The following is a 23,903-nucleotide window of genomic DNA, read 5'->3' on the forward strand; positions in this document are numbered from 1 at the left end:
ATCTCTCTGTATCTCTATCTCTATCTCATCTCTATTTCTATCTCATCTCTATCTCTATCTCTATCTCATCTCTATCTCTATCTCATCTCTCTATCTCTATCTCTATCTCTATCTCTATCTCTATCTCATCTCTATCTCTATCTCTATATCATCTCTATCTCTATCTCTATCTCTATCTCTATCTCTATCTCTATCTCTATCTCATCTCTATCTCATCTCTGTCTCTATCTCTATCTCTATCTCTATCTCTATCTCTATCTCATCTCTATCTCTATCTCTATCTCTATCTCTATCTCTATCATCTCTCTCTCATCTCTATCTCATCTCTATCTCTATCTCATCTCTATCTCTATCATCTCTATCTCTATCTCTATCTCTATCTCTATCTCTATCTCTATCTCTATCTCATCTCTATCTCTATCTCTATCTCTATCTCTATCTCTATCTCTATAATCTCTCTCTCATCTCTATCTCATCTCTATCTCTATCTCATCTCTATCTCTATCTCTATATCTCTCTATCTCTATCTCTATCTCTATCTCTATCTCATCTCTATCTCTATCTCTATCTCTATCTCTGTCTCTATCTCTATCTCTATCTCATCTCTATCTCTATCTCTATCTCTATATCTCTATCTCTATCTCTATCTCTATCTCATCTCTATCTCTATCTCTATCTCTATCTCATCTCTATCTCATCTCTATCTCTATCTCTGTCTCTGTCTCTATCTCTATCTCTATCTCTATCTCTATCTCTATCTCTATCTCTGTCTCTATCTCTATCTCTATCTCTATCTCTATCTCTATCTCTATCTCATCTCTATCTCTATCTCTATCTCTATCTCTATCTCTATCTGGATCTCTGTCTCTGTCTGGATCTCTCTCTGGATCCGTATCTGTATCTCTCCATCTCTGTCTGTACCTGTATCTCCACCACCAGAGATAAATGAGGATGGCACAGGGAGCCCCCGGCAGGCAGAGCAGCAGTGGAAGCTGAGCTTTGCCCAGTGCAGGGGCTGGTGCAGCCGAGGCTGCAGAGCTGCCCCACCTCTGTCACCAGCTGCAGGTCGGTGACGTAGTTCTCCTCGGTGACGATGAGCTCGTGGATGTAGCCCTGCCTCTTCCTCTCCGTGGGGGTCAGCATGTCCAGCAGGTGCAGGTCTGCACACCCTGCAAAACACAACAGCACCCGGCCTTCAGCGGGCTGTGCCAGAGGGCTCGCAGCTGCGGCAGCCACGGCAGCGCCGAGGGAACAGCGGCTGCTGCCTGCTCTGGGGTCCGCGACTGCTCACACGGCACAGCCCCCGCAGGGCTGCATCTCTCAGCGACCCCGAACATTCCTTTTAACACCTTACAACAAAAGCCATCTCTGTGTGTGAACTCCTCCCTGGTGGCCACGCTGAGTCTCCCTCACCTGTGCCTGCCTGTCCCAACCTCACCCTGGAGGCCCCGACCCCTTGGGTTGTGTTGTTCCAATCCCACACGGGGGGCTGGCAATGAGAAAGGGGGAAAGGACTCCAAGTGGTGTGAGGAAAACGCAGAGATGTCCCAGAGGGAACCAGGGAAGAGCTGCAGTGACCCTAATGCTCCAAGGGGCACTTTGGAATGAGGCCCTCAGCTGATGGATGCTCGATGTTCAAGGTTCACCTTGACCCTTCTGCTCACAGCAATCCTGCTCAGGAAGGGCCTGCAGGGCCTCTTCACTTCTTCACACTTCAGTTAAAAACTGCTCCCAAATGTTTGAAGGGCTTGAGCCAGGACATGCAAAGATCCCCAGATTTCACTGGTGCCTGGGCCAAGCCAAGGGTGGATTTTGTTCTCCTTCACATTTAAAAGCACGGGGAAAGGCTGGCACTGAGAGCTCCTCTTCATCAGTTCTGTCCTTTCATTGCAAACCTCCCTTGCACTGATCCCCTGTAGATGGGAGGATTTTTATATCAATTCCACAGTCTTGAATTTTCTTTTCTACTCTGAATTAGACAGAACATTTAATTCCATTCTTTCTTCTGTAAGCCATTATTTTTCAGCTGAGCTTAATTAAGTTCTTCTGAGACTGGAACACAGAAAATTTTCTTCCAGTTTTTGCTACTTTTCTGCATAAAATACAATGAATTTCAAAAAGCAAAGTTGATTTCAAACAGGTGGAAAATGTTTGGCTCTAAAAATGATCTGTTTCAACTATTTTCATACAACCAAAATTCCCCAGTTGAATTCTTTCCCTCACCCCTCAGCAAATTCAGTATATTCCCCATGGAAACGAACTTTCTCATGGAAACATCAGGCCCCAGGTAACTCTTTGAGTTCTTTACATATAAAGTTAATACTTAGGGAGTATTTCCTGCATTTTTAGCTTCCTGAATGGAGCTCAGACAATGCCACTGGAAAGTCCAGGTGTATCACCATTATTTCCATGGAATACCAGCAACATCTGCTTTAACTGAGCTGTGCTCCTGAAAGGGGAATGATGGATTTGACTTAAAAATAACAAACAAACAAAAAAACAAAAAACCTAAACAAAAACAAACAAACAAACAAACAAAAAAATTAAAAAAAACCAACAAAGCAAAACCAAACCCAAACAAAACCAAATGAAACAAACCCAGAAAAGGAGATACAGACAGTCAAGGTTGTTTCCTCTCTGACTCTGAAGCTGGGAGGGATCAGGTTGGAGCTGGGATCAGGATGGAGCTGGGATCAGGTGGGAAGCAGAGTAACACAGACAAGGCTCCCTTGAGACACAGGATGTCACAGCCCTTCACAAAGTGCAACTGAAACTTTGGAATAAAAAGCAGATGTGGAGAAATATCATCTTTATGCCAAAGCAATGAATTTTGGCCCCTTCCGAAAGCCACAAGTTTCATCTCTGTTGAATAAATGCCTGATTTCAGAGCAGCTTCTTTGGTACCACGTAAACCACAGGCCTAAGAAACAGCCCCAGTTCTCCCAGTGCTTCATTAGGAGAGAACCAAGTGTTTAATTACTTTTCCTGGGGGAAGTCCTTGTTCAAAGATGTTCAAAATCCTTGGCCTGAAGGTGATTTCCATCACCAAGCCCTTGGAGAGAGCACTGACATTTTGAATAATGAACCATTTTAGTGACTCCCGTGGCTGGGCTGTGAATGGGCTGCTCTGCCCAGAGACAAACACTCTGCTTTTGGATATGAAGTATTTGGGGGAAAAAAAAAAGCCCAAATCTGAGCAGAACATCCCAAAGAGATGCCCTGGTAGGGGATTTTCTTTGTGAGGTGCACAAGCACAGAGATTTTTCTTGTCTTTGCATTAAGAACACTGAAGAAGAAGTGGATTCCTTCCCAGGTGGAAATGTCTGGCTCGTTCTTCATGGATGCCAAAGAACTTTGGTGAACTGGATTGCAGAGATGACAGAATCGTGGAATGGTTTGGGATGGAGACCTCAGAGTCCACCCAGAGCCACCCCTGCCACGGCAGGGACACCTCCCACTGTGCCAGGCTGCTCCAACCTGGCCTTGGGCACTGCCAGGGACCCAGGGGCAGCCCCAGCTGCTCTGGGCAATTCTTTGCTTCAATCCAGTAAAGCCAGGAAAGGATGGGGAAATGACAATAATTAATTTGGTTGTTCTCAGGAGAGTGAATCCATGAATTCTGCCATTCTGGCTGGACTTGGAGAACCAACAGACAAGTGTTGGAACTGCAGATCTGTGCCTTGACCTCCCAGCACCACAGTCCCTGCAGAATAATGGGCTCCAGAAATGCATTTAAAATCTCTTTGTATAGAGTAAAGATGTTGTTCCTCTTCCTTACAAAGTCAGCCCTGAAGATCTGGGTCTCCCAAGACAAACACGGAGCCTAAAACAAGATGCTGCTTTTTGGGAAGGGAGGTTCTGCTGTGGAAATCACTGATCCACATCCATGGCCACAGCTGCTGATTCCTTTTCATTTGGGGAGGTTTTCTAAGCAGTGCCACTGCCACACTTCCCTGTAAGCCTCGTGCTGGCCCAGGCTGTAGTGACCAGGTCACAGGAGACACGGATCTGTCCTGTTAGAGGGAACCAGGAGCAGGCAAAAGTGATGTCACAGCTTTCCTCCAAATCCTTAAGGAGAAGGGAGCAGCACACCAGGAGAGCACCCTTCACTCAGGTAAATTATTCACAGATCCCAAATCCCTGGGGCTGGAAAAGCCCTCCCAGCCCATGCAGTGCCAGCTGTGCCCCGTGCCCACCTTGTCCCCAGCCCAGAGCTCTGAGTGCCACCTCCAGGGGACACCTGCAGGGATGGGCACTGCAAAGCTCCCTGGGCAGCCCCTGCCAAGGCCTGAGCAGCCTTTCCATGGGGAAATTCCTGCTGCTGGCCAAGCTGAGCCTGCCCTGGCCCAGCCTGAGGCCGTTCCCTCTCCTCCTGTCCCTGTTCCCTGGCAGCAGAGCCCGACCCCCCCGGCTGTCCCCTCCACTAATAGTTAATTAATAATATTAATAACAGTGTTAATGATTAGCAACTTAGGCCAGGAATAGAAAGACAAATATTTACAGGAAGACAATATAAAGATTTTCCTTTTAAAGGAATATGGTCTGGCCAAAAGCCATGAAACACAAGCCCCGTGGGATGAGAGCCCCTGAGTCCCCGACCTCTCCACGCTGAGCTCTTGGCAGAGGATTCTGATCCCTCTCAAACTCAGCATGTGCCTGGAAGGTTGTGAACTGCTGTGTTCCAGGGCTCCCTGCAGAAGGTGCTCTCCCTTTGCAGGATGCTATCAATGCATTTCCTGCAGAACCCTGGCCCTCTCCAGAGCATGAAGTGCCACCTCACACACTCTTCTGAAGCCTGGACCTCCCAGCTCAAGCTGTCAAAACCTCTTCAGCAGCACGAGGTGAAACAGCACCTGAGTATCAACATCCCATCTTTCCTACAAACCCTGGAACTTCTCTGAGCAGTTCTCTGGAACTGCAGGCTTTTGAGGAATCAAGCAGCTGACAGCTTCAATTTGTCATGGACGATTGCAAAGGACAGCACTCAATGCTAAGAATAAACATCCTGTGATCCCTGAACACCAGAGTGAGCCCCAGGGGTGTTGTGGACCCCCCTGGATCCCTGGCAGTGTCCCAGGCCAGGCAGGATGGGGCTTGGAGCAGTCTGGGACAGTGGAAGGTGTCCCTGCCATGGCAGGGGTGGCACTGGATGAGCTCTAAAGTCCATCCCAACACAAGTCACTCTGTGATCCCACAATTCCACAGAAAGTTTTCATTTTGGTTAAAGCCAGGACTGACTGCACTGCCATGACTTTGGGTCTCTCCTCCAGGTCTCTCCTGCTTGAACCAGAACTGGACACAGCCCACGAGAGGCCTCAGCAGTGCTGAGTTATTTAAATCACAGCATTTCAACATTCAACTTTCTTAGCACCTGTTTCAGATGCAACCAATTCCCCTTAAATCTCCTGGCATGGACCCTCCACTGAGAGGCCACCCCAGGCCTTTGGTGAGGAGGTGAGGACATGGTCTGGGTTCAGACAGATCTCTCCATCTGCAATGGCCAACCCCATTTCTCAGCTCTTTTCCACCATTTCAGCAGGTTTGGAATTCCTCAAGCAGACCAGTGTGTCCAGTTCCCGTTAGAGCAGAGCACTTCCCTCTGAGGTGCAGGGAAGGAGCTGGAAACAAATCTGGGCAGTCCCACTCAAAACCTGCAGCACTATTTTGGGGTGGAATTGCCCTCTCTGGAATGTTCAAAGAAGGTTTGGATGTGGCCCCTGAGGATGTGCTCACTGCTGGAGCTCCAACCTCAACCATTCCCTGAGTCATGGTTCTGCCAATCCCTCTCCAGAGGCTGCTTGGGGACAGTAAAATCCCACATGTGAGGGCAAGAATGCATCCAAAAATGTAAATCCCAGAGCTGACCAAGCCCTGGAATGGTCCAGAACACATCAGGAAATGAAACCTCACCTCTGGATTGTGACCCAGGGCCTGTGGGAGCCCCTGGGCACTCAGGGCACAGGAGCAGAGTCACAGGCAGCAGAAGGGACTGCACAGCCCCATTCCACAGGGAATTCCACAAAGAAAGGTGCTGTGCAGGCATCCAGGAATGTGGGAACCAAATGCAGTATTTAAATGTTCCAACCTCTTATCAAACAACATTTTATCACTTTTTCACTTTCATCTGGCAGAGGGACAGCTCTGATCTCTGCTCCCGTGACCTGAGAGCCCCCAGGGAGCAGCTGGAGCTGGCCCAGGAGGGATTTAGGTTGGGTTTTAGGGAAAGGCTCTTCTTCCCCAGAGGCTGCTGGCACTGCCCAGGCTCCCCAGGGAATGGGCACGGCCCCGAGGCTGCCAGAGCTCCAGAAGCCTTTGGACAGCGCTGCCAGGGGTGCCCAGGCTGGGGCTGGTGGGGGTCTGGGCAGGGCAGGGCTGGCACTGGGGGGTCCCTGGGGGTCCCTCCCAGCTCAATTCAAGAGCTTTGCTCATTGAAGTGCCCAGGTGGGCAGTGAAGTCTTGGTGAAACCATTTTCATTTTTAACTGCACCAGGACAATGTCCTGGAACCCAAAGGTCACCCCAGCCCCGTGTTTAGCTAATCAGCCCTTGGCCACCCTGTCCTGTGTCAGTTCTACTGATGCAGTGATGTTTGAGGTACATTGTTCCTGAATCTACTGAAGTTGTCTAAAATAAAGTTAAAAACAAGTCATCTGTCATCTGATTTTACTGCACAGAAGTTGCTATTTAACAAGTTAAATAGCTGGAGTCAATAACCACAAAGAACTAGAAGTGCTTTAAAACCAGAGAACAAAAACAGAATTTCAGTGATTTTGCTTATGGGAATAAAATGTGCTCAGTGAGCTCATGGGGACAGAAAGTGAAGCCACTAAAGCTCCAAAAGAATTGAGGTTTAAATAAAACTGATCCTGAATATAAAGCAAAACATTCTTGATAAACCCACATTTCAGACTTAGAGTTGCCTTGGACAGATTTCAACTATTGAAGAGAACAAATTCTCTGAAAGAACATCCATGGGAATTCTTTGTCAGCAGTTGAATACAGAAGGAATTCCCACAAGCAGTAAAAACAGTGAAGAATAAAATCCAGCAGCATTGGCAGCCTCTGGAATTCCAGTCTCCTCTCCATCCCTCAAGTGACAATTCCTCTGCAACAGGAGAAGGCACCTGGCACAGGGAAGTGAAGACAAAGAACCAATTCACAGAATGCCAGGATAATTTGGGTGGGAAGGGATTTTAAGGATCAACCAGTGCCACCCCTGCCATGGCAGGGACACCTCCCACTGTGCCAGGCTGCTCCAGCCCCAGTGTCCAACCTGGCCTTGGGCACTGCCAGGGATCCAGGGGCAGCCCCAGCTGCTGTCAGACTCCCTTTCTTGTACATATATTTATATATATTTTTCTATATTGATGTCCATAAAGACAAGTGAAGCAGTCACTGCAATGCTTTGTTCCCTACAGCTCAGGAGAATCCCTGATGAGGAAGGAGAGGATGAAACACTCCCTGCTGAGCTGGCAGAGCACCCTTAGGGACTCAGGGAGGAAATGAACATTACAGGGAGTTCAACATCTGTCACTCAAGCCCCAAGGGAGTGTCTTTGGCTGGGACTCTGTACATGAGATTTATTTTGCTCTTCTGCCTGAGGAGTCCTGGCACAAGCAGTGCCTTGTGTGCGTTCAGCTTGGCCAGCAGCAGGAATTTCCCCATGGAAAGGCTGCTCAGGCCTTGGCAGGGGCTGCCCAGGGAGCTTTGCAGTGCCCATCCCTGCAGGTGTCCCCTGGAGGTGGCACTCAGAGCTCTGGGCTGGGGACAAGGTGGGCACAGCTGGCACTGCCTGGGCTGGGAGGGCTTTTCCAGCCCCGGGGATTTGGGATTCTCTGTGAGTCAGAGAGGGACAACCCCAGACTGTTCCTCCCAGTCACTGCAAAGCTGCCCCCAGTGATTTTGGCAGGCTCCAGTCTCAGCCGTGAGGACACGGGGAGAACCTGCACCTTCAGGGCACTGCAGGAGCTCTGTTTTTCCTCTCACTTGATGCAAAGGGAAAGAAAAGAGCAGCACCTGAATCCCCTACAGCTGAAGCATTGCAAATATTTCACCACAGATTCAATCTGTACTTCTGGCCTGAAGTCCCAGGACCCACAGTGTCCCCAAGGGCCAGTGCTTTCAGTCGAGTCTGTTTTTCAACCCAGCAGCTCAGGATGGGAAAAGAGGCAGAGGCTCTCGTTCAAATATCAGTTAATGCACAAAATATTGACAGAGTGGAGTCCAACCTGGCTCCATCCCCTCAGAGAGTACTGAAAATCACAAGTGGGATGTGCTGTTCCATTTCTGCAGTTGTCAGCAAGTGGCCATGATGGAGAAGAATTACTTTTTTATGGTAGAAGTGAAAGATGTATTACTATTTAAATACTGTTTTCAGACTTGAGTTTCTGGCATAAAACAAATCCCAAATCCCAAACCCATGGCAAACCAAGAAAGAATATTTAAAAAAAAAAATCAAAATCCAGATTGGTACCACGTAGAAACCCGGGGTAGGGAAACAGAATCCCAGAACATCCTGAGCTGGAAGGGACCCGCCAGGAGTCCGAGGACACCCCAGCAATGCCCCCTGAGCCAGAGGGGCAAATGCTGCAGAGAACAACGATGAAGATGAGGAATTACAGTGAGAGCACGTTCCAAGAAGCCAGGCAGGCGTCCCTGTGAGGGGCTCAGGGCTCCAGGCTGTGCTGCTGGCAAAGCCCTCGGGGCGAGCTCGGTGTGACCCAGCAAGAGACAACAAACACGTGTCGGCCTCTTTTGTACGAAGGATTTAATTCTCTATACACGGAACTAGTTGGAAAGGCTGGATTACAGTTGTTAAAGCTGCAGGTTTTTATATATTTATATAATTTACATTCATAGTGATGAAATACTGAAGTGCAACTGAATAAGGAGCTTCACTTGTCCTTTGCACCGCAGGACGGGTCGGGAGCAGGGAGCTGGGCTGGGAGTGCTACAGGTGCCAGCAGGGGCTCGGGGACAGTGGGACACAGAAACCAGGACGGAACTCCGTGGTAAATCATTAGTAGCAGGGCTCTGTTGTGCTCCAGGTGCTGGGAGAGGGCACTGCCAGCACATTTCAGCAAGAGCCGGGCGCTAAACGCTACGGAGACGGGCACGGCTCGGCTACAGCGCAGCTACAACTCCACTGAAAGCTCCACCTCGGATTAATTTGTATAAATTCCACAGTCTAGTTTAAAAAAATGTAAACATTGGAAATTAATTGCAGGGAGATAGTTCTATACATTCGTTCTTGTCAGGAAAATGACTCGTTCAGAAGGTGGCGTTCCACAGACAGCACAGCTGAGAAGCCCAAGCGCCGTCCCCGGGGGGGAATTTGGGAATTTTGGCACCCCCAGGAGGGAACATTCCACCCATTCTGACCCGGGAATGTGACAAACCGAGGGACACGACACAAACCAGGCTGTTTGCTCACTGTTTGCAGCTACAAGTAATGTGCAAAATCCAATGAACAGAGCTGGGTAAGACAGCGCTGCAGGTTTGCCTCTGGCACGGGAGGAGGGCATTTCCCCTCCCCACAATGGGTTACACACTCAACAACACCACCTGGTACAAACAGTACAGGAACTACAACAAAATACCTGGAACTGGGCACATTTAAACTTCCTTAAACTGATTTTAACTCCTTCTGTTCTTTTGTAATTAAAAAAAAAAAAAAAAAAAGAAAATTAAAATAATAAAAAAAAAAAGAGACACATTGACAACACTGGACAAGTGAACAATAAAAAAGAAAGATACATAAAGTCTCCAATTCATGGACATTTGGAACAATTTTAATAGCACATGCAGCATTCCTTGATAGTGGGTCTTTTTGCACAAACAAAATTGCAATGAAGAAATTAAATTTATACTTTTCCTTTAAAAGGCTAGAATATATCTTTAAAAAATAATTTTTAAAACTACCAAAAGCACCTGTGCAAAGGTGGAAAAATTAGTTTGGTAACTCTGAAAGCCACAAAAGGACCCACTATCCTCTGATTTTTATTTTCTTTTTTTTTTGCGTGTGTGTGGTTTTGTTTTGTTTGTTTGTTTGTTTGTTTTTTGTTTTGAATCAGTTTAATTTTGTCGGTAATTAACTCAGCCATTGCGATTCCATGCAAAACTAAATGTCAAATGAGGTAAGACTGCTGTGCAGTGTGTTCTTGACTCAGAAGGCAGTAGATGATCATGCTGGAAGCCACATGATCAAGGCTGCATCTCCCATCATCCCTCTGGGCACTGCTATGGGATAGTGGGTCTCTTTGAGGACTTTCAAGCCTGAGTGGGGGATGGACAACATATGATTCCTAGAAAAAGGAGGAAAACAACACATAAGCAAAACAAAACAATGAGCAAATTCAAGCTAGGGAAATGAGGCAGGCGTGGCGAGGCATGGAGCAAAAATGACGGGGCGGGGGGGACGTGCTAGGGGCATGGGAACGAAACCAACCAAACACAACGGGGGCACAGAAGGTCTTCAAAGAGCCCGGGGGCCCGGGGGCAGCGGGGCCCGGCAATGCTGCATGTGGGACACACTGGGGGACACTCACACTGCTGGCTGGGGTCCGTGTCCGTGGTCAGCTTCACGTAGTTGGACGGGAAGAGCCCCACGTGGCCGTTGACCTCCCCCTTCCACCAGTCGGGGTCCTCCCTGTTGAGCACGGTGATGATCTGGCCCTTGTTGAAGGCCAGCTCGTCGTCGTTCTGGGCGCTGTAGTCGTACATGCCGATCACCTGGCACACTGCGGGGGACAGGGGTCACCTGGGGGGCTGCAGGAACCCCCAGGGACCCCCCAGTGCCAGCCCTGCCCTACCCAGACCCCCACCAAGCCCAGCCTGGCACCCCTGGCAGCGCTGTCCAAAGGCTCCTGGAGCTCTGGCAGCCTCGGGGCCGTGCCCATTCCCTGGGGAGCCTGGGCAGTGCCAGCAGCCTCTGGGGAAGAAGAGCCTTTCCCTGCTCTCCAGCCTGGCCCTGCCCACATGCAGAGGTTGCCTCTGGACATTGCCCACGGCTCAGGACAGCTCCACAGAACTCACAGAATCCCAGAATCCCTCGGTTGGAAGAGACCTCCAAGAGCATCGAGTCCAGCCCAGCCCCAACCCCTCAGCTCAGCCCTGGCAGCCAGTGCCACATCCAGGCTTTGTCAAACACACCCAGGGATGGTGACTGCACCACCTCCCCGGGCAGCCACTCCACAACTTTATCACCTTGCTGTAAAAAACTTTTTCCTGATACCCAACCTGTGTTTCCCTTGGTGCAGCTCGAGGCTGTGTGCTCTGGTTCTGTCAGTTCCTGGAGAAGGAGCCCAAGCCCAGCTGGCCACAGCCACCTCTCAGGAGCTGTGAGAGTGCTGAGGTCACCCCTGAGTCTCCTTTTCTCCAGGCTGAGCACCCCCAGCTCCCTCAGTGGTTCCTCACAGGGTTTGTGTTCCCAGCCCTTCTCCAGCCTCGCTGCCCCCTCTGGACCTGCTCAGTGTCCAGGACCCTGCAGTGACCAGAGCCCACCCTGGGGCTCAGCTCAGCCCCCCCAAATGACTCCAGGGACTTAAAAACCCCAAAGAGTTTCATGGAATCTCAGCAGGGCTTGGGTTAGAAGGGACCTTTAAGCCCATCCAGTGCCACCCCTGCCATGGACAGGGACACCTTCCACTGCCTCAGGGTGTTCCAACCTGGCCTGGAACCCCCCACCAGGACTGGTCAGTGGACAGGAAAATCTGGGACACACTGCAACTTCCACTATTGGAAGCTGCATAATCCAAAAGAAAGCCAATGGTGATGCCCTTGCTGTCCTAGTGAGGTTTTTAGAACAAAAAAATCTTGGAAAATACAAGAGAAAATTAACAGAACTGGAGAAAAGCATCCCAGGCCATCCAGGCTGCTCTGGCACCCCAGGACTGGTTCCAGCAGGGATTTTCTGTTTCCTTGCAGTGGAACTCATCCAGTCTCAGAATACAGCTGGTTCTGCTCACTTCTGACAAAGCAGTTCCTTGAATTCTCTGAAGCAGCAGGACTGTTCAGTTAAATAAATAATCCCCTCTATTTCTCTGCTGTTTTCTCTTTGCCAGGCCACAGGGCTTCTGGTTTCTCACCAGACATCAGACTTCTATTAATGAGCCTTGCTGGCACGTTCTCTCCAGTGGTTTTGCAGAACATTAAAATCTTAACTGCAATTTACAAAAAGAGAGAAGCTGTTTGGCAAATTGAAATAAGTTGCTGGCTTGGTACAAATGTTCTGCAAAAAGTGCTAAAATTTTATTCTGTAAAATTTAGCATGTGGAGAAAGTCCCGGATTGTCAAACCTGAAATAATTTCAAAAAAACATTAAAAAAATCTCATCCTATTTCCTTGCAAAAAGTTGTGTCTCAATGCTGAGTTGCCATTCTAAACCTGAATTCCATGAGGCTTCAGAGAGGCATTTTCTGGATCTTTGTAACAACCACCAGAGGGGCCAGTCAGCAGCAGTCCCACAAACACAGGACCAAGGAATGGGGTCTGGGAAGTCCCTTCCAGCCCAGCCAGGCTGTGATTCTGTGGAAATGTTCCTGTTCTGTGGCTCCTGTGTCCTTTCCCAAACCCTGCAGTGCAGGAGGAAAGGTCCCTCCCCATGGGGGTTTGTCCCACACCACCTCAGAGCCAGGGGTTCTGCAGGAGAGGAGCCTCAGGTGCCAGCCCTGGATCCTCCTGAGCCTCTGCAGCTCCTGCTGCAGTCAGGGCAGGGCTGGCCTGGTTTGGGGATGGAGACACATCCCAGAGCTCCTGTCCCACAGTCAGGGCAGGGATGGGATACAGGAACACCCCAGAGCTCCTGTCCCACAGTCAGGGCAGGGATGGGATACAGGAACACGCCAGAGCTCCTGTCCCACAGTCAGGGATGGGATGGGATACAGGAACACCCCAGAGCTCCTGTCCCACAGTCAGGGCAGGGCTGGGCTGCTTTGGGGATGCAGGAACACCCCAGAGGCTCTGGAACACCGCACCCCTCCCAGCTGAAGGCCCAGCACGGGCACAGCAGGCAGGGAAGGGGTGCCAGGGGCAGGCAGGGCTCACCTGAGGGTGCTGCAGGCCTGGGCAGCTCGGTGGGGGTGCTCTTGCTGGTGCCAGGGCTCAGCAGCTTGACGTAGTTGGCCGGGAACCAGCCGATCTGGCGCTTCTTGCCGCGCGCCTGCGGAGACAGCGCCTGCTCACCCCGAGCCCTGGCAGGCACCAGGAGCTCAGCAGCAGCCCAGCCCAGAGGGGAAAAGGGGTTTGGGGAGGGAAAACTCAGCTCTTCTGTGGCACTAGCTGAATGTTATGATATTAACACAGAGCCTTATTCATATTTCTCATTAAACACTTGTTCATCCTTACGCTTGTGTGGCAGCACATTCTCCTCTCTCTCAGGATTTTTCATAGAGGAGCACAGAGAGAAGAAAGAGAAAACAATTTCTATTTCTGCTCCTTGTTTTCCCCATGTGGAATGTGTTTGGAGAATTGTTTCCCTGGGGTGATGGCTTGGTTGGATTCTGGTGAGGATTGTTGGAGCCTGGTGGCCAATCCAATCCAATCCAATCCAACCCACCTGTGGCTGCACTCTCAGAGAGAGGCACAAGTTGTTGGTTAGTTAGATATGGTAGTGAGAAAAGTAGGTTTGTAGTTTTAGTATCTCCTTTAAACAGTATATTAATGTATTATAGCAGAGTTATAATAAAGAAATCATTCAGCTTCTGAACTGTCAGACATCAGCATTTCTTTCCACCAAGTTCACCTACATTTACAAAATACTTGCTACATTTTAATACATCCCCAGATTGTGACAGTTTAAACAGAGATTAAGAATCCAAATCTCCTCTTTTCTTTTACAGAAACATGTTGCACTGTATTGCAAAATCCCTGTCTCTTAGGAACAGGGGCATTCTACAGAAACATATCCAAGCTTTTCAATGCCTTGTGTCACCAAAGCAGGAAACTTCATCCTGTTATCTCCCCAAATCCAATGTCATTGCAAATCAAACCCATAAAAATTCCTTACAGTAAGAAAGGTTCTTCCAGAACTTTAAATCCCAGCTTCTAACCTAATCAAGGATGATTTTAACTGTTTATTATGTTTGTGTTAGAATAAGGTTGGCATTTTGGACAAGGAGAATTCTGCCTCTGGAAAACACACTGTTAACTTTGGTGGGAGTCATCTAAAGGATTTACTATTCTTGAACTACTTTCTTCCCTGTCTTAAATCTTTACTAAAAAAGAAAACACTTGATCTAAAGCCTATTTAGATAATTTAAGAAATTTTTGAACCCTGCATTAAACCAGCAATGTAATGCTTAAAACATTTGCCTTATTTTCCTTCACTGTGACCCCCCCAGGTGTGGAGCAGGAGAATAAAAAGAACAGTCAGGGATTGCTGACAAAATAAAACCCAATTGTGAAACCACATGTAAGACATTAAAGTATTTACACAGCCAAAATGGAATTGTTTCAGGGCCTCCCAGCAGCTGCTCATTGTAACTGTGGCAGCTCTTGCCCAGAGAAGTTTCTTTTCTGTCTTAAAATACATTTAATGGAGACTCTTTAAAGCTAAAAGTTACCAACAGCATCAAGGTCAGTGAGAGAAAACCCCAAAGGAATCCTGGAAGAGGATTTCTCCACAAAAGATGAAAAAAATATCACCAGGAAAGGCAAAAAGGGCAGGTACAAAGTGTTAAAAATAACTGAATTAGTCTGAGATCTGCACTGCACAAATAAACCAATGGCATTGTTCCATCTCAAATTTCCTTCTAAAAACCCCAAGCCAAACAGAAACTCCTTCAGGGGTACCAAACTGTCAAGTTCTACTCTCAAAAACACCTGGGAGGGTCCAAACAGCCAAACCTGCCCTGAGCTCCTGCTGCTCTCCCAAATCCAGGCATGGCAGGTGTGGGGTGTTCTGGAAAGGTGTTTTTTGGGAACTGCTGCACTGCAGAACGTTGTCAAATTTATTTATCATCAGCACATTCAGCATTTTCAACTACTAAAAACCTTTTTTTTTAATGGGATTTTACTAGGGAAAAAAAGAAAGGAACTAACTTGGAGCTCTCCTTCCCACCAACCACCTGGATTCTTCTTCCTGATGAGAATCAACTGGCCAGGAGCAAGAGTCAGCTGTTCTGGGCCTGTTGCTGTGTAAGAGGCAATAACTTGGGCAATTTCTGTTGAAGCAGAGGAGGAAAGAAAAGGTTAATTTGAAAAAATCTGAGCACATTTAATCCAACATTAATTCTGCTATAAGGCTGTGTTGTTCCTTTCCATAAAATTGTTATGGATTTCTGTATTTCCATGAATACATGTGGTAATTGTAAAATAAATGAGAGGTTCAGAACACTACAGGAATAAAGAAGTAATAAACCAGAGGTGCAGCAGCTCTATGGTAGGAGATCAAAAATGTTTGAAATAGAGAATAATAATAATGATAATAATAATAATAATGACAATAATAATAATAATAATAATAATAATAGGAACTGTACAGCTCTTAAAATGCAGTGTTTTCCAGTAAACACATCTTTGCACTGAGCTCCCTAAGGAGAGCAGTCACATCCATGACAAAATAATGAAGTTGCAGCAAGAGGTACAAATTAGGGCTGGCAGAGAATTTCTCCCCCCCTGGCCCCAAAGGAATGTTTTCCAATGCAGCAAAGAGGATTTCTCTGGAAATCTCGGTTCCATGGAGGCTCTCACAGAACAGGTGCTTTCTCTGGTCCCCTCCCAGCACGAGGGGACACAGAGGAGCTGGGAGCTCACCATTCCAGGGAATTGCCCAAGCAGGTGTTGGAGTTTCCTCTGCCCCACGGTGCTTGTGGACAGCCAGGGAACAATTGTGGTCCCCCCAGGGTTAAGCCAGGTTTGGATCCCTGGAGCTGCAGGAATTCTGGTGTCCTCCCAAAGCCAGGCTTAGCCCTGTCCCCATGGCATGTGCAGGGTGAGGGGGACACTTCAACCCCCACAAAGTGGGGCTGCTGCTGCTGAAGCTTCCTGAGGGATCCAGGACATGGCTCATCCCTCAGGGATTCATTCCAGAGGCAGCTGGAGGCAGAGGAACCCACAAAGCCTGGAAGGCTGGGAACTGAGGGGGGCTTTGGTGCAGGGAAGATACAAAGAGAGGTGAAGCCCAGCATGGAAATGATCAAATGACTGACATGAAATTTAGAAGGAAAAGACCAGTAAGAACATTAAAAATTATCAGAGAAGCAACTGAGATAAAATGAGCAGCATGAGGAGGATGAGGAGCAATCCAAGGGCACTGCAGAGAACCTCCCTGAGGAGCTGTCAGCAGGAGAGGCAGGGACAGGGGAGCCAGGCAGGTGTGAGCCAGGCCTGGGGTGATAAAGGTGCTTTAAACCTGGATCTGGGATTAGCACACAAATTCATGGAGTCATGGAATGGCCTCACAGCCCACCCAGTGCCACCCCTGCCATGGCAGGGACACCTCCCACTGTGCCAGGCTGCTCCAGCCCCAGTGTCCAACCTGGCCTTGGGCACTGCCAGGGATCCAGGGGCAGCCCCAGCTGCTCTGGCAATTCCATCCCAGCCCCTGCCCACCCTGCCAGGGAACAATTCCCAATTCCCAATCTCCCATCCAGCCCTGCCCTTCCCAGCAGCAGAACTGTGTTCCCAGCCCAACTCCTCCCTGGCTTTGCCCTCACCCAGCACTGACTCTGCTCTTGGTTTTTCCTTGTTTAAACCTTCCACTCTCCTGCCAGCACCTCCTGTATTTAATGAGAAATTCCTCCACCTGTCTTCTGCTTTCACAGCTAAGAAACCTGGAGAGGGGCTTGGGCCAAGGGGGAAAGGCTCCCACTGCTCTGCTGAGCAATCCAGCAGGAAGCTCACATTCACTTCTGAGCAAGCAGATTTTTATTCTCTAGCTACATGTTATTTAGTGATTGACACACTAGAATGATTAGAGGATGAATTCTTTTATTACAGTTACATTATTTATTAACTGTATTTATTCCAGTTATTTTATAATGGTTTTCATCAGTGCAAACTACTCCAAGCTGACCAAGAGCAAACACTCTATTTTCATGGAAAAGGTTTTGCTGCCATTGAATTGAACATTTAAGAACAGAGAGAAGGTGCTGTCACAATATTTGACTCACCAGGTTTCTTCCCTAAGCTTCCTGTTTTCCCAGCTGCTCCTGGAGCCTTGAAATGGAGAACAAGAGGCAAGTTTAGCACTCAGGTTTCTTTCTCCAGTACACGAAAATTATTTACAAAGCTTCACTCAACAAGGATGCGAGTCAAAAACTCACAGGAAACTCTGTTCTTACAGAAATCCTTAATATTTTAGAAGGCAATAAAAACCTGGGAATAAATACCAAGCACGAAGTGGATGATTTGTTAATGCAGAAGTGCAGACTTTTATTCCTTTTCATGGGCTGCAAATCCCAAAGTATATCCCATTTGTAATCCCAAAGGAGATCCCATTTGTAGTCCCAGAGGAGATCCCATTTGTAATTCCAAAGGAGATCCCATTTATAATTCCAAAGGAGATCCCATTTGTAATCCCAAAGGAGATCCCATTTGTAATCCCAAAGGAGATCCCATTTATAATCCCGAAGGAGATCCCATTTATAGTCCCAGAGGAGATCCCATTTGCAATCCCAAAGGAGATCCCATTTGTAATCCCAAAGGAGATCCCATTTGCAATTCCAAAGGAGATCCCATTTATAATTCCAAAGGAGATCCCATTTGTAATTGCAAATCCGTGTATCTACAGAATGGGAATTCTGTGGAGGTGAGAGCTGAAACAACAATAGAAGTTTTCATCCCTCCAAATTGCTGGATTGCAAATATTCCTGAGCAACTCCCTGCACCCAGACAGGCTGAGGTGAGGGATGAACATCTGCCTCCAAGGATTGGGAAGCAAAGCCTTTGAACAGCCACAAGAAATCCAGCAAAACCTGACATCAGTCCAGTTCCTGCCCCCTAAATAATTCCTGCAGTTTCCTCCCAGGCCACTGACAGTTTTATGTCCTGCACTAAGGAGGTCTGAGGTGGGTAACAGCAACTGAAATCTAAACTGGATTGTGGCCAGGAATGTTGGGGAGCCATAAAAGTCCTCCTGCCTTCAACACTTCACCTGCCTTCAACTTCACCTTCAGGATCCTCCTGACAAACTTGGAGCCAACATCAAACCACCTGAAGGCTTCCACAGAATCCTGTGTGGAAAAGAACAGTTTCCTCCTCCATATTCTCCCTGTCAACTGGTGTTTTGAAAACCCGGGGATTCTGGCAGAAATTAAACTGAGGAGTAACTGAAGAACAGCTCAGTGGCTGAGAGAAAAGGGCCACTCAAAGCCCTGTGCTGGCTGTGAGTCACTTCTAACATGGATTAGCAGATACATCTTCAGCTCACCTTGATGTCTCAGAGCTCACAGATTATTACAGTTACACCCCACAGGAGCAGCAGATCTTCCTCTCCTCCCTGCACTGCTCTGATTGTCCCCAAATCCCCAGCCTTCCCTGCACCCTGTGAGCTGGGCCACGGAGCAGGGACCCAGGAGGGACCCAGGGGATCGGGGGCAACCCCAGTGCAGCTCTGGGGACAGGGGGTGAACCAAAGAGCCAAAGCCCTGCCAGGGTGATCCCAGCAATTCCTCCTGCTCTGGGAAGTGCTTCTGGCACAGGAACACCCTCTGCCCTCCTCAGCAAAGAACAAGGACCTTCAGAGAAGCCCTCCTCCCAAATGCCCTGGTCAGCATCCATGCTGCTGGATTAGAAACACAGGGACAGACCAAACAGGCTGGGGCATTGCCTTTCTGTGAAACGGAGATGATTTCAAAATAGAAACTTCACAACCACCTTGGCCAGACTGAGTCTGAACTGCCTTTGAGGATTCTCTGACTCCTCGGTGCAAAAGCAGAAGGAACACATGGAAAAGTCTTACAGCACTTCAAGAAATAACTAAATTCATAAATAACACGTTTAGGATGGTCCCCATTTCTGGCCCACTCAGGAGAGGGAGAAGCATTTCCTACTCCTTCTGCTGAGAGAAAACACAGCAGCAAAGACAGACCCTGCATTCCTGGACTCTCCCTGAAACCTGAGGGCAATTTGTGACAAGTGATGAAGTCTCCTGAGCCAGCAGAGCAGAGCTTGCTCTGTCCATTTAATAATCCCCAGCAAGGACTTGCCAATTGTGCTGTACAGCAGGACCCTTCAGATCCCAACTTGATCCATTCAGGGATTATTTTCTGAACCCCTATGCAAAGTTTTATAATCACATGTCCTGAAATTGTTGTGTTTCCAAGCCAGCCCCACAGAGGGAATTCTCACCAGTGTCCAGAATAAGACCCTGTATCCATCCACCCCTCCCAAGGAACACCCTCAGAATGGGCCATTGTTCCTCTGAAGAACAAAGACTTTCCCACTTTTTTTATAAACTGAAGCTTGAAGGAACAGGGAATGGTTTATTTTAGCACCCTGAGGTGAATGGGCAAAGAAGAACAAATTTTAAAAATTCTTCTGCTGTAGAAACCATTGAGATTTTGAGTCATTTCTAGAAACTCTGCCCTTGCTGCTGAAAGATCACCTCTGCTTTTCTTTGGTTCTGTCAATAGTGCAGAACACTTGAAATTATTCCTCTTTTCAGAACACTTTCCAGCCCAGGCAGCTGTCCAAGCACAGCAGCACATCTGAGAGCCCAGAGAGCCAGGACTCTGAAATCCTTGCAAAAACTGGCTCTGGGAGCAGGCTGGAGAGCAAAACCCAGGTCCCCACTTGGAGGCAGATCCGTGTCCTGCAGGCATGGGAGCAACATCCCAGCAGCAGGGGCTCCACCAGCTCTGTGCTTTTGCCTCCCTCTCCCATCAAGATTCGAGCTGAAGGTGGGATTTTCACCAGCACAAAGGGCACTTGGAGCAGCTTTGGGTGAAGCTGCTGCCCCAGCCAAGCTGAGGTGACAGAAACACCAAACTGAGCTCTCTGACAAAAGGGGACTCAGAACTGAACACCTGAGCTCTGCACAGGGATTTGCCAGCAGTGCCCCCATCCCACCTCCCCAAGGACTGCAATACTAAACATCACCAACCACAGGGTTTTTAACCCTGGCCCCGAGGATGCTGCTGGAATTTCTTGACACTGCAGAAATTTCCTCTTGAAAGGTTTCCTACAGCTGCAGATTTCACTGCAGCTCTTATCCTGTGGCTTTTCTAGCAGCAGGAATGGCTTTAAGGAGTGACTCTGCCCAGGCTCTGTGCTGCAGTCTTACACTGAGTTCTTGTGCATTACCATCCAAATCCCCCAAATCCACTGATTTTTATTTATTTATCTTTAACCCCCCCCCATTATTCCAGAGATATAAACCAGAACCCTTCTCACCAAGAGATCAGTCGTGTACCCAACTCTGAAGCTAAACTAATTCCTACTGGGAGATAACTTATCCTCTCAAGCCATATAAATGAGAGAACATCTTTCTTTAGAATGCCTAAAAAGAAAGCAAAAATCACCCCAAAAAACCCCAACAAGGATGTGGTCTGTGGAATTATTTCAAGATAAAAAGAGATGAAACAGAACCTCTGTTATTCAGTCAAAAACTGACAAATAAATACAGTAGTTAGCAAAGTTTTGGTGCAAAATTAGTTCTAGATTGCAAGAAATGATAGGGAAAAAATGTAATAGACTAAAATATTACTGTGTAGATTTTTTAAAATAATGGCAGTAAGATACAGCTCAGGCATTAAAAACTTACCAGGACAATAAAACAATCATGACTGCTCTGATCAGTGTCTAAAAAACTGCCAAGTGCACTACTGAAGTTGGCATTATTTTCATGGATGATCCCCCAAGTTATTTATGATATTTTAAGTTGTAAAAAGCAACTCTTGGTGTTATTGTAATTGTTTTTCCTTTCCAGTCTCAGTCAATAAATCTGCAATGCATTTTTATTTCCCCTACCATGCCCTGCCTGGCAGCTACCACTACAACCCCAAAGAAAACATTTCTCTACCTCAGAATCTTTGAGTCTCACATAATTAGATGGGAAAACTCCTGATTTATCACCCAGCGTTCCCGTCCACCAGTCACCATCTTTCTTTGTCACCAGGATCAGGTCACCTTGTTGGAAAGTGAGGTCTCCCTGCTCCGAGCTCTCGTAGGTGTACATGGCAATGTACTCTGGAAAAGGGAATACAGCACATGGAAAACTCCTGAGACACCCCCTGGGATGCCCTGCAGAAGCTTGCTCATATCAGGGCTAAGCAGAAGGCAAATTTATTATTTATTACTCACGGAAACATCAATATTTCATGAATAAAATTGTATCTGTCAGAACTGAATAGGATCTATCAAAAGGCTGCCTCGGGGGGGGGGTTGTATATAACTTGCCATTTTAATTAAAATGTACATGAATCATTTATTTAGATGTTAAACATGTTTCCCAGTGGTTTCTGGGTTGTGCTGATGAGTGGGATTTTCAGAGTTTGGGATGCAGAGTGCACACACCTTAAAAATCACCTTCTGCACATGAGCTTTTCTGCAACCCTCTCAACAGAAGATGTTAAATCCCTGCTCTATTGTTTCTCAAACCACAGCTTTTTTGAAGTGTTTAAACAAAATTGTGTTCCTTTTTAATATAAACACAAGACCAGAGATATCCCACCTGGGACAAGACTCTGCATGCCCACAATTCCTCCTCCTCAAACACCAGGAAAACCAGAACAAGGTGATCTTTAAGGTTCCTTCTGCCCCAAACCAGCTGGGATTCTATGGAATAACTACTGAGCAGAGCAGCTGTACTTTGAAATAACTGATTCTCTCCCTTTTCTCTGCTGCTCCCTCCTTTTAGTTTCTGTGGTGCTCAGGCCAGACACAAATTAAATGCTTATGTCCCTAAAACTACCTGGAATTGCAGTTAGAAACTTCAGGTGTGCTGTAGGGACCACACACAAATGTTCACCTGTCACCTACATTTTGATTAATTGATCTCCTCTGCCTGTGATTTAATTAACACACCTCTGAGCTGCCTCTGCACTGGAGGGGATTAAGAGTTAAGGCAGCTCAGGTGGGGACATTCCCCTGCAGCTGAAGGGTGGCAACAGCCAGGAATTCCCCTTTTAAAACCCTTCAGAAAAACATCTGTGAACTCTGAGTCTGTGCCCCAGGCCCCACCTTTAAAATGGAGCTGACCATAAAGATCCCAGTATTCCCTAAGTGACTGTCAGTGCCTTCATTAAGAGCTCTAATGAAACACTGGGAACGAGCTTTGGGGAAAATGAAAATATTTACCAACTCCTGACACCATGGACACATGGACAGAGGTGCTTATTTGGTCCTCTGTGAAAACCCATTCTAGATCAGAAAATGTTACCAAAACAATGGCAAAAAAAATTAGAAAGATGGGGAAAAGTATGAACTACAAAATATATTTTTATATCTTTTATATTTTGTACTTTTCCCAATATTTCTATTGGATATTTTCATATCTTTTGTAGTTTGTACTTTTTTCAGCATTTCTATTGGATATTTTCTTATCTTTTGTAGTTTGTACATTTCCCACTATTTCTATTGGCTATTTTCATATTTTTTGTACTTTTTTCAGCATTTCTATTGGATATTTTCATATCTTTTGTAGTTTGTACTTTTCCCACTATTTCTACTGGATATTTTCATATATTTTGTGCTTTTTTTCAGCATTTCTATTGGATATTTTCATATCTTTTGTAGTTTGTACATTTCCCACTATTTCTATTGGATATTTTCATATCTTTTGTAGTTTATACATTTCCCACTATTTCTATTGGATATTTTCATATCTTTTGTACTTTTTTCAGCATTTCTATTGGATATTTTCATATCTTTTGTAGTTTGTACTTTTTTCAGCATTTCTATTGGATATTTTCACATCTTTTGTAGTTTGTACATTTCCCACTATTTCTATTGGCTATTTTCATATTTTTTGTACTTTTTCAGCATTTCTATTGGATATTTTCATATCTTTTGTAGTTTGTGCTTTTCCCACTATTTCTATTGGATATTTTCATATCTTTTGTAGTTTGTACTTTTCCCACTATTTCTATTGAATATTTTCATATCTTTTGTAGTTTGTACTTTTCCCACTATTTCTATTGGATTTGCTCATATCTTTTGTGATATGTGAAATTATTCCTCCTCTATACACAACATACAAAACCTGTTACTCTAAAAACAATGATTCCAAATTATTCTAGAGGCAAACTGATTAGCTCCTGGATTTTAACACCACTTGAAGAGCACGATCTGATTGCTGGTTTTGGCGAAAAGCAGAGTTCTTGTGTGCAATCCAGAGTAAGAGGCCAGCCAGGACTCACCTTCCCCTGACACCGCTGCCTTGGCTGCTGGGGATGCTACCCTTTTCAGACTAGCAGGACTTTCTGAGGAACCAGAATCCATGCTTTAGAAGAAAATAATGGTTATTTAAGAAATTCAATCTCTTCAGAAAAATTATGACGATATTTCAAATATAAAATGCACCCCCCCAAGCAACTCCCTGGGTTTTAAAAGAAGAGAGTAAATGTGCAAAATAAAGCTTTGAATCCAGTGATCTGTCATGGTCACATTTAAGCAACTGCCTTAAATACAGAACTGTCTGCGCCTCCTCTTTTTCCCCAGGAAAAAAAAGATCTAAAATCATTCTCATTTGTATTCCTCATGCTAATGTTGCCTTCAAAATACAAAAAATGAGATTTTAAATGTTTAATCCTCCAAGAATAATGAGAAGTGATTTAGATTTGAGGAATACTTTTTAATTTTGGGCAGAGAGGAGCTCTAACTTATACAGCTGTACTTCAGAAAGTCCAATACACTCATTTTTCAGTTGCAAGCCACATAAAATTAAGAAGGTTAATTAATCTTTTGTTGGTGAGGCAAGACTCGAGGAGAACTGAGGTCAGTATTCTTATTCTTATTCTTATT

The 23,903-nt window shown here is 46.5% G+C and overlaps 1 protein-coding gene across 6 annotated transcripts in view; it reads right to left on the bottom strand.

Moving 5' to 3' along the window:
- The window catches only part of ITSN1 (intersectin 1), a 107,787-nt gene that overhangs the window by 11,569 nt on the left and 72,315 nt on the right, over positions 1-23,903 (bottom strand). For 5 of the 6 annotated variants that reach the window (XM_053936360.1, XM_053936363.1, XM_053936359.1 and 2 more), the window contains 7 exons: positions 23,300-23,382; positions 20,962-21,128; positions 17,111-17,156; positions 15,039-15,160; positions 13,044-13,158; positions 10,547-10,738; positions 1,048-1,169 (listed from right to left, as the gene is read on the bottom strand). In XM_053936360.1, the coding sequence (XP_053792335.1) occupies positions 1,048-1,169; positions 10,547-10,738; positions 13,044-13,158; positions 15,039-15,160; positions 17,111-17,156; positions 20,962-21,128; positions 23,300-23,382 (847 nt within the window). Of the gene's footprint in view, positions 1-1,047; positions 1,170-8,748; positions 10,304-10,546; positions 10,739-13,043; positions 13,159-15,038; positions 15,161-17,110; positions 17,157-20,961; positions 21,129-23,299; positions 23,383-23,903 lie in introns of those variants that run through there. The other variant, XM_053936364.1, reaches the window with a different exon arrangement.

Source organism: Vidua chalybeata, chromosome 2 (genome assembly GCF_026979565.1).
Source record: "Vidua chalybeata isolate OUT-0048 chromosome 2, bVidCha1 merged haplotype, whole genome shotgun sequence".
NCBI classification, from domain to species: domain Eukaryota; kingdom Metazoa; phylum Chordata; class Aves; order Passeriformes; family Viduidae; genus Vidua; species Vidua chalybeata.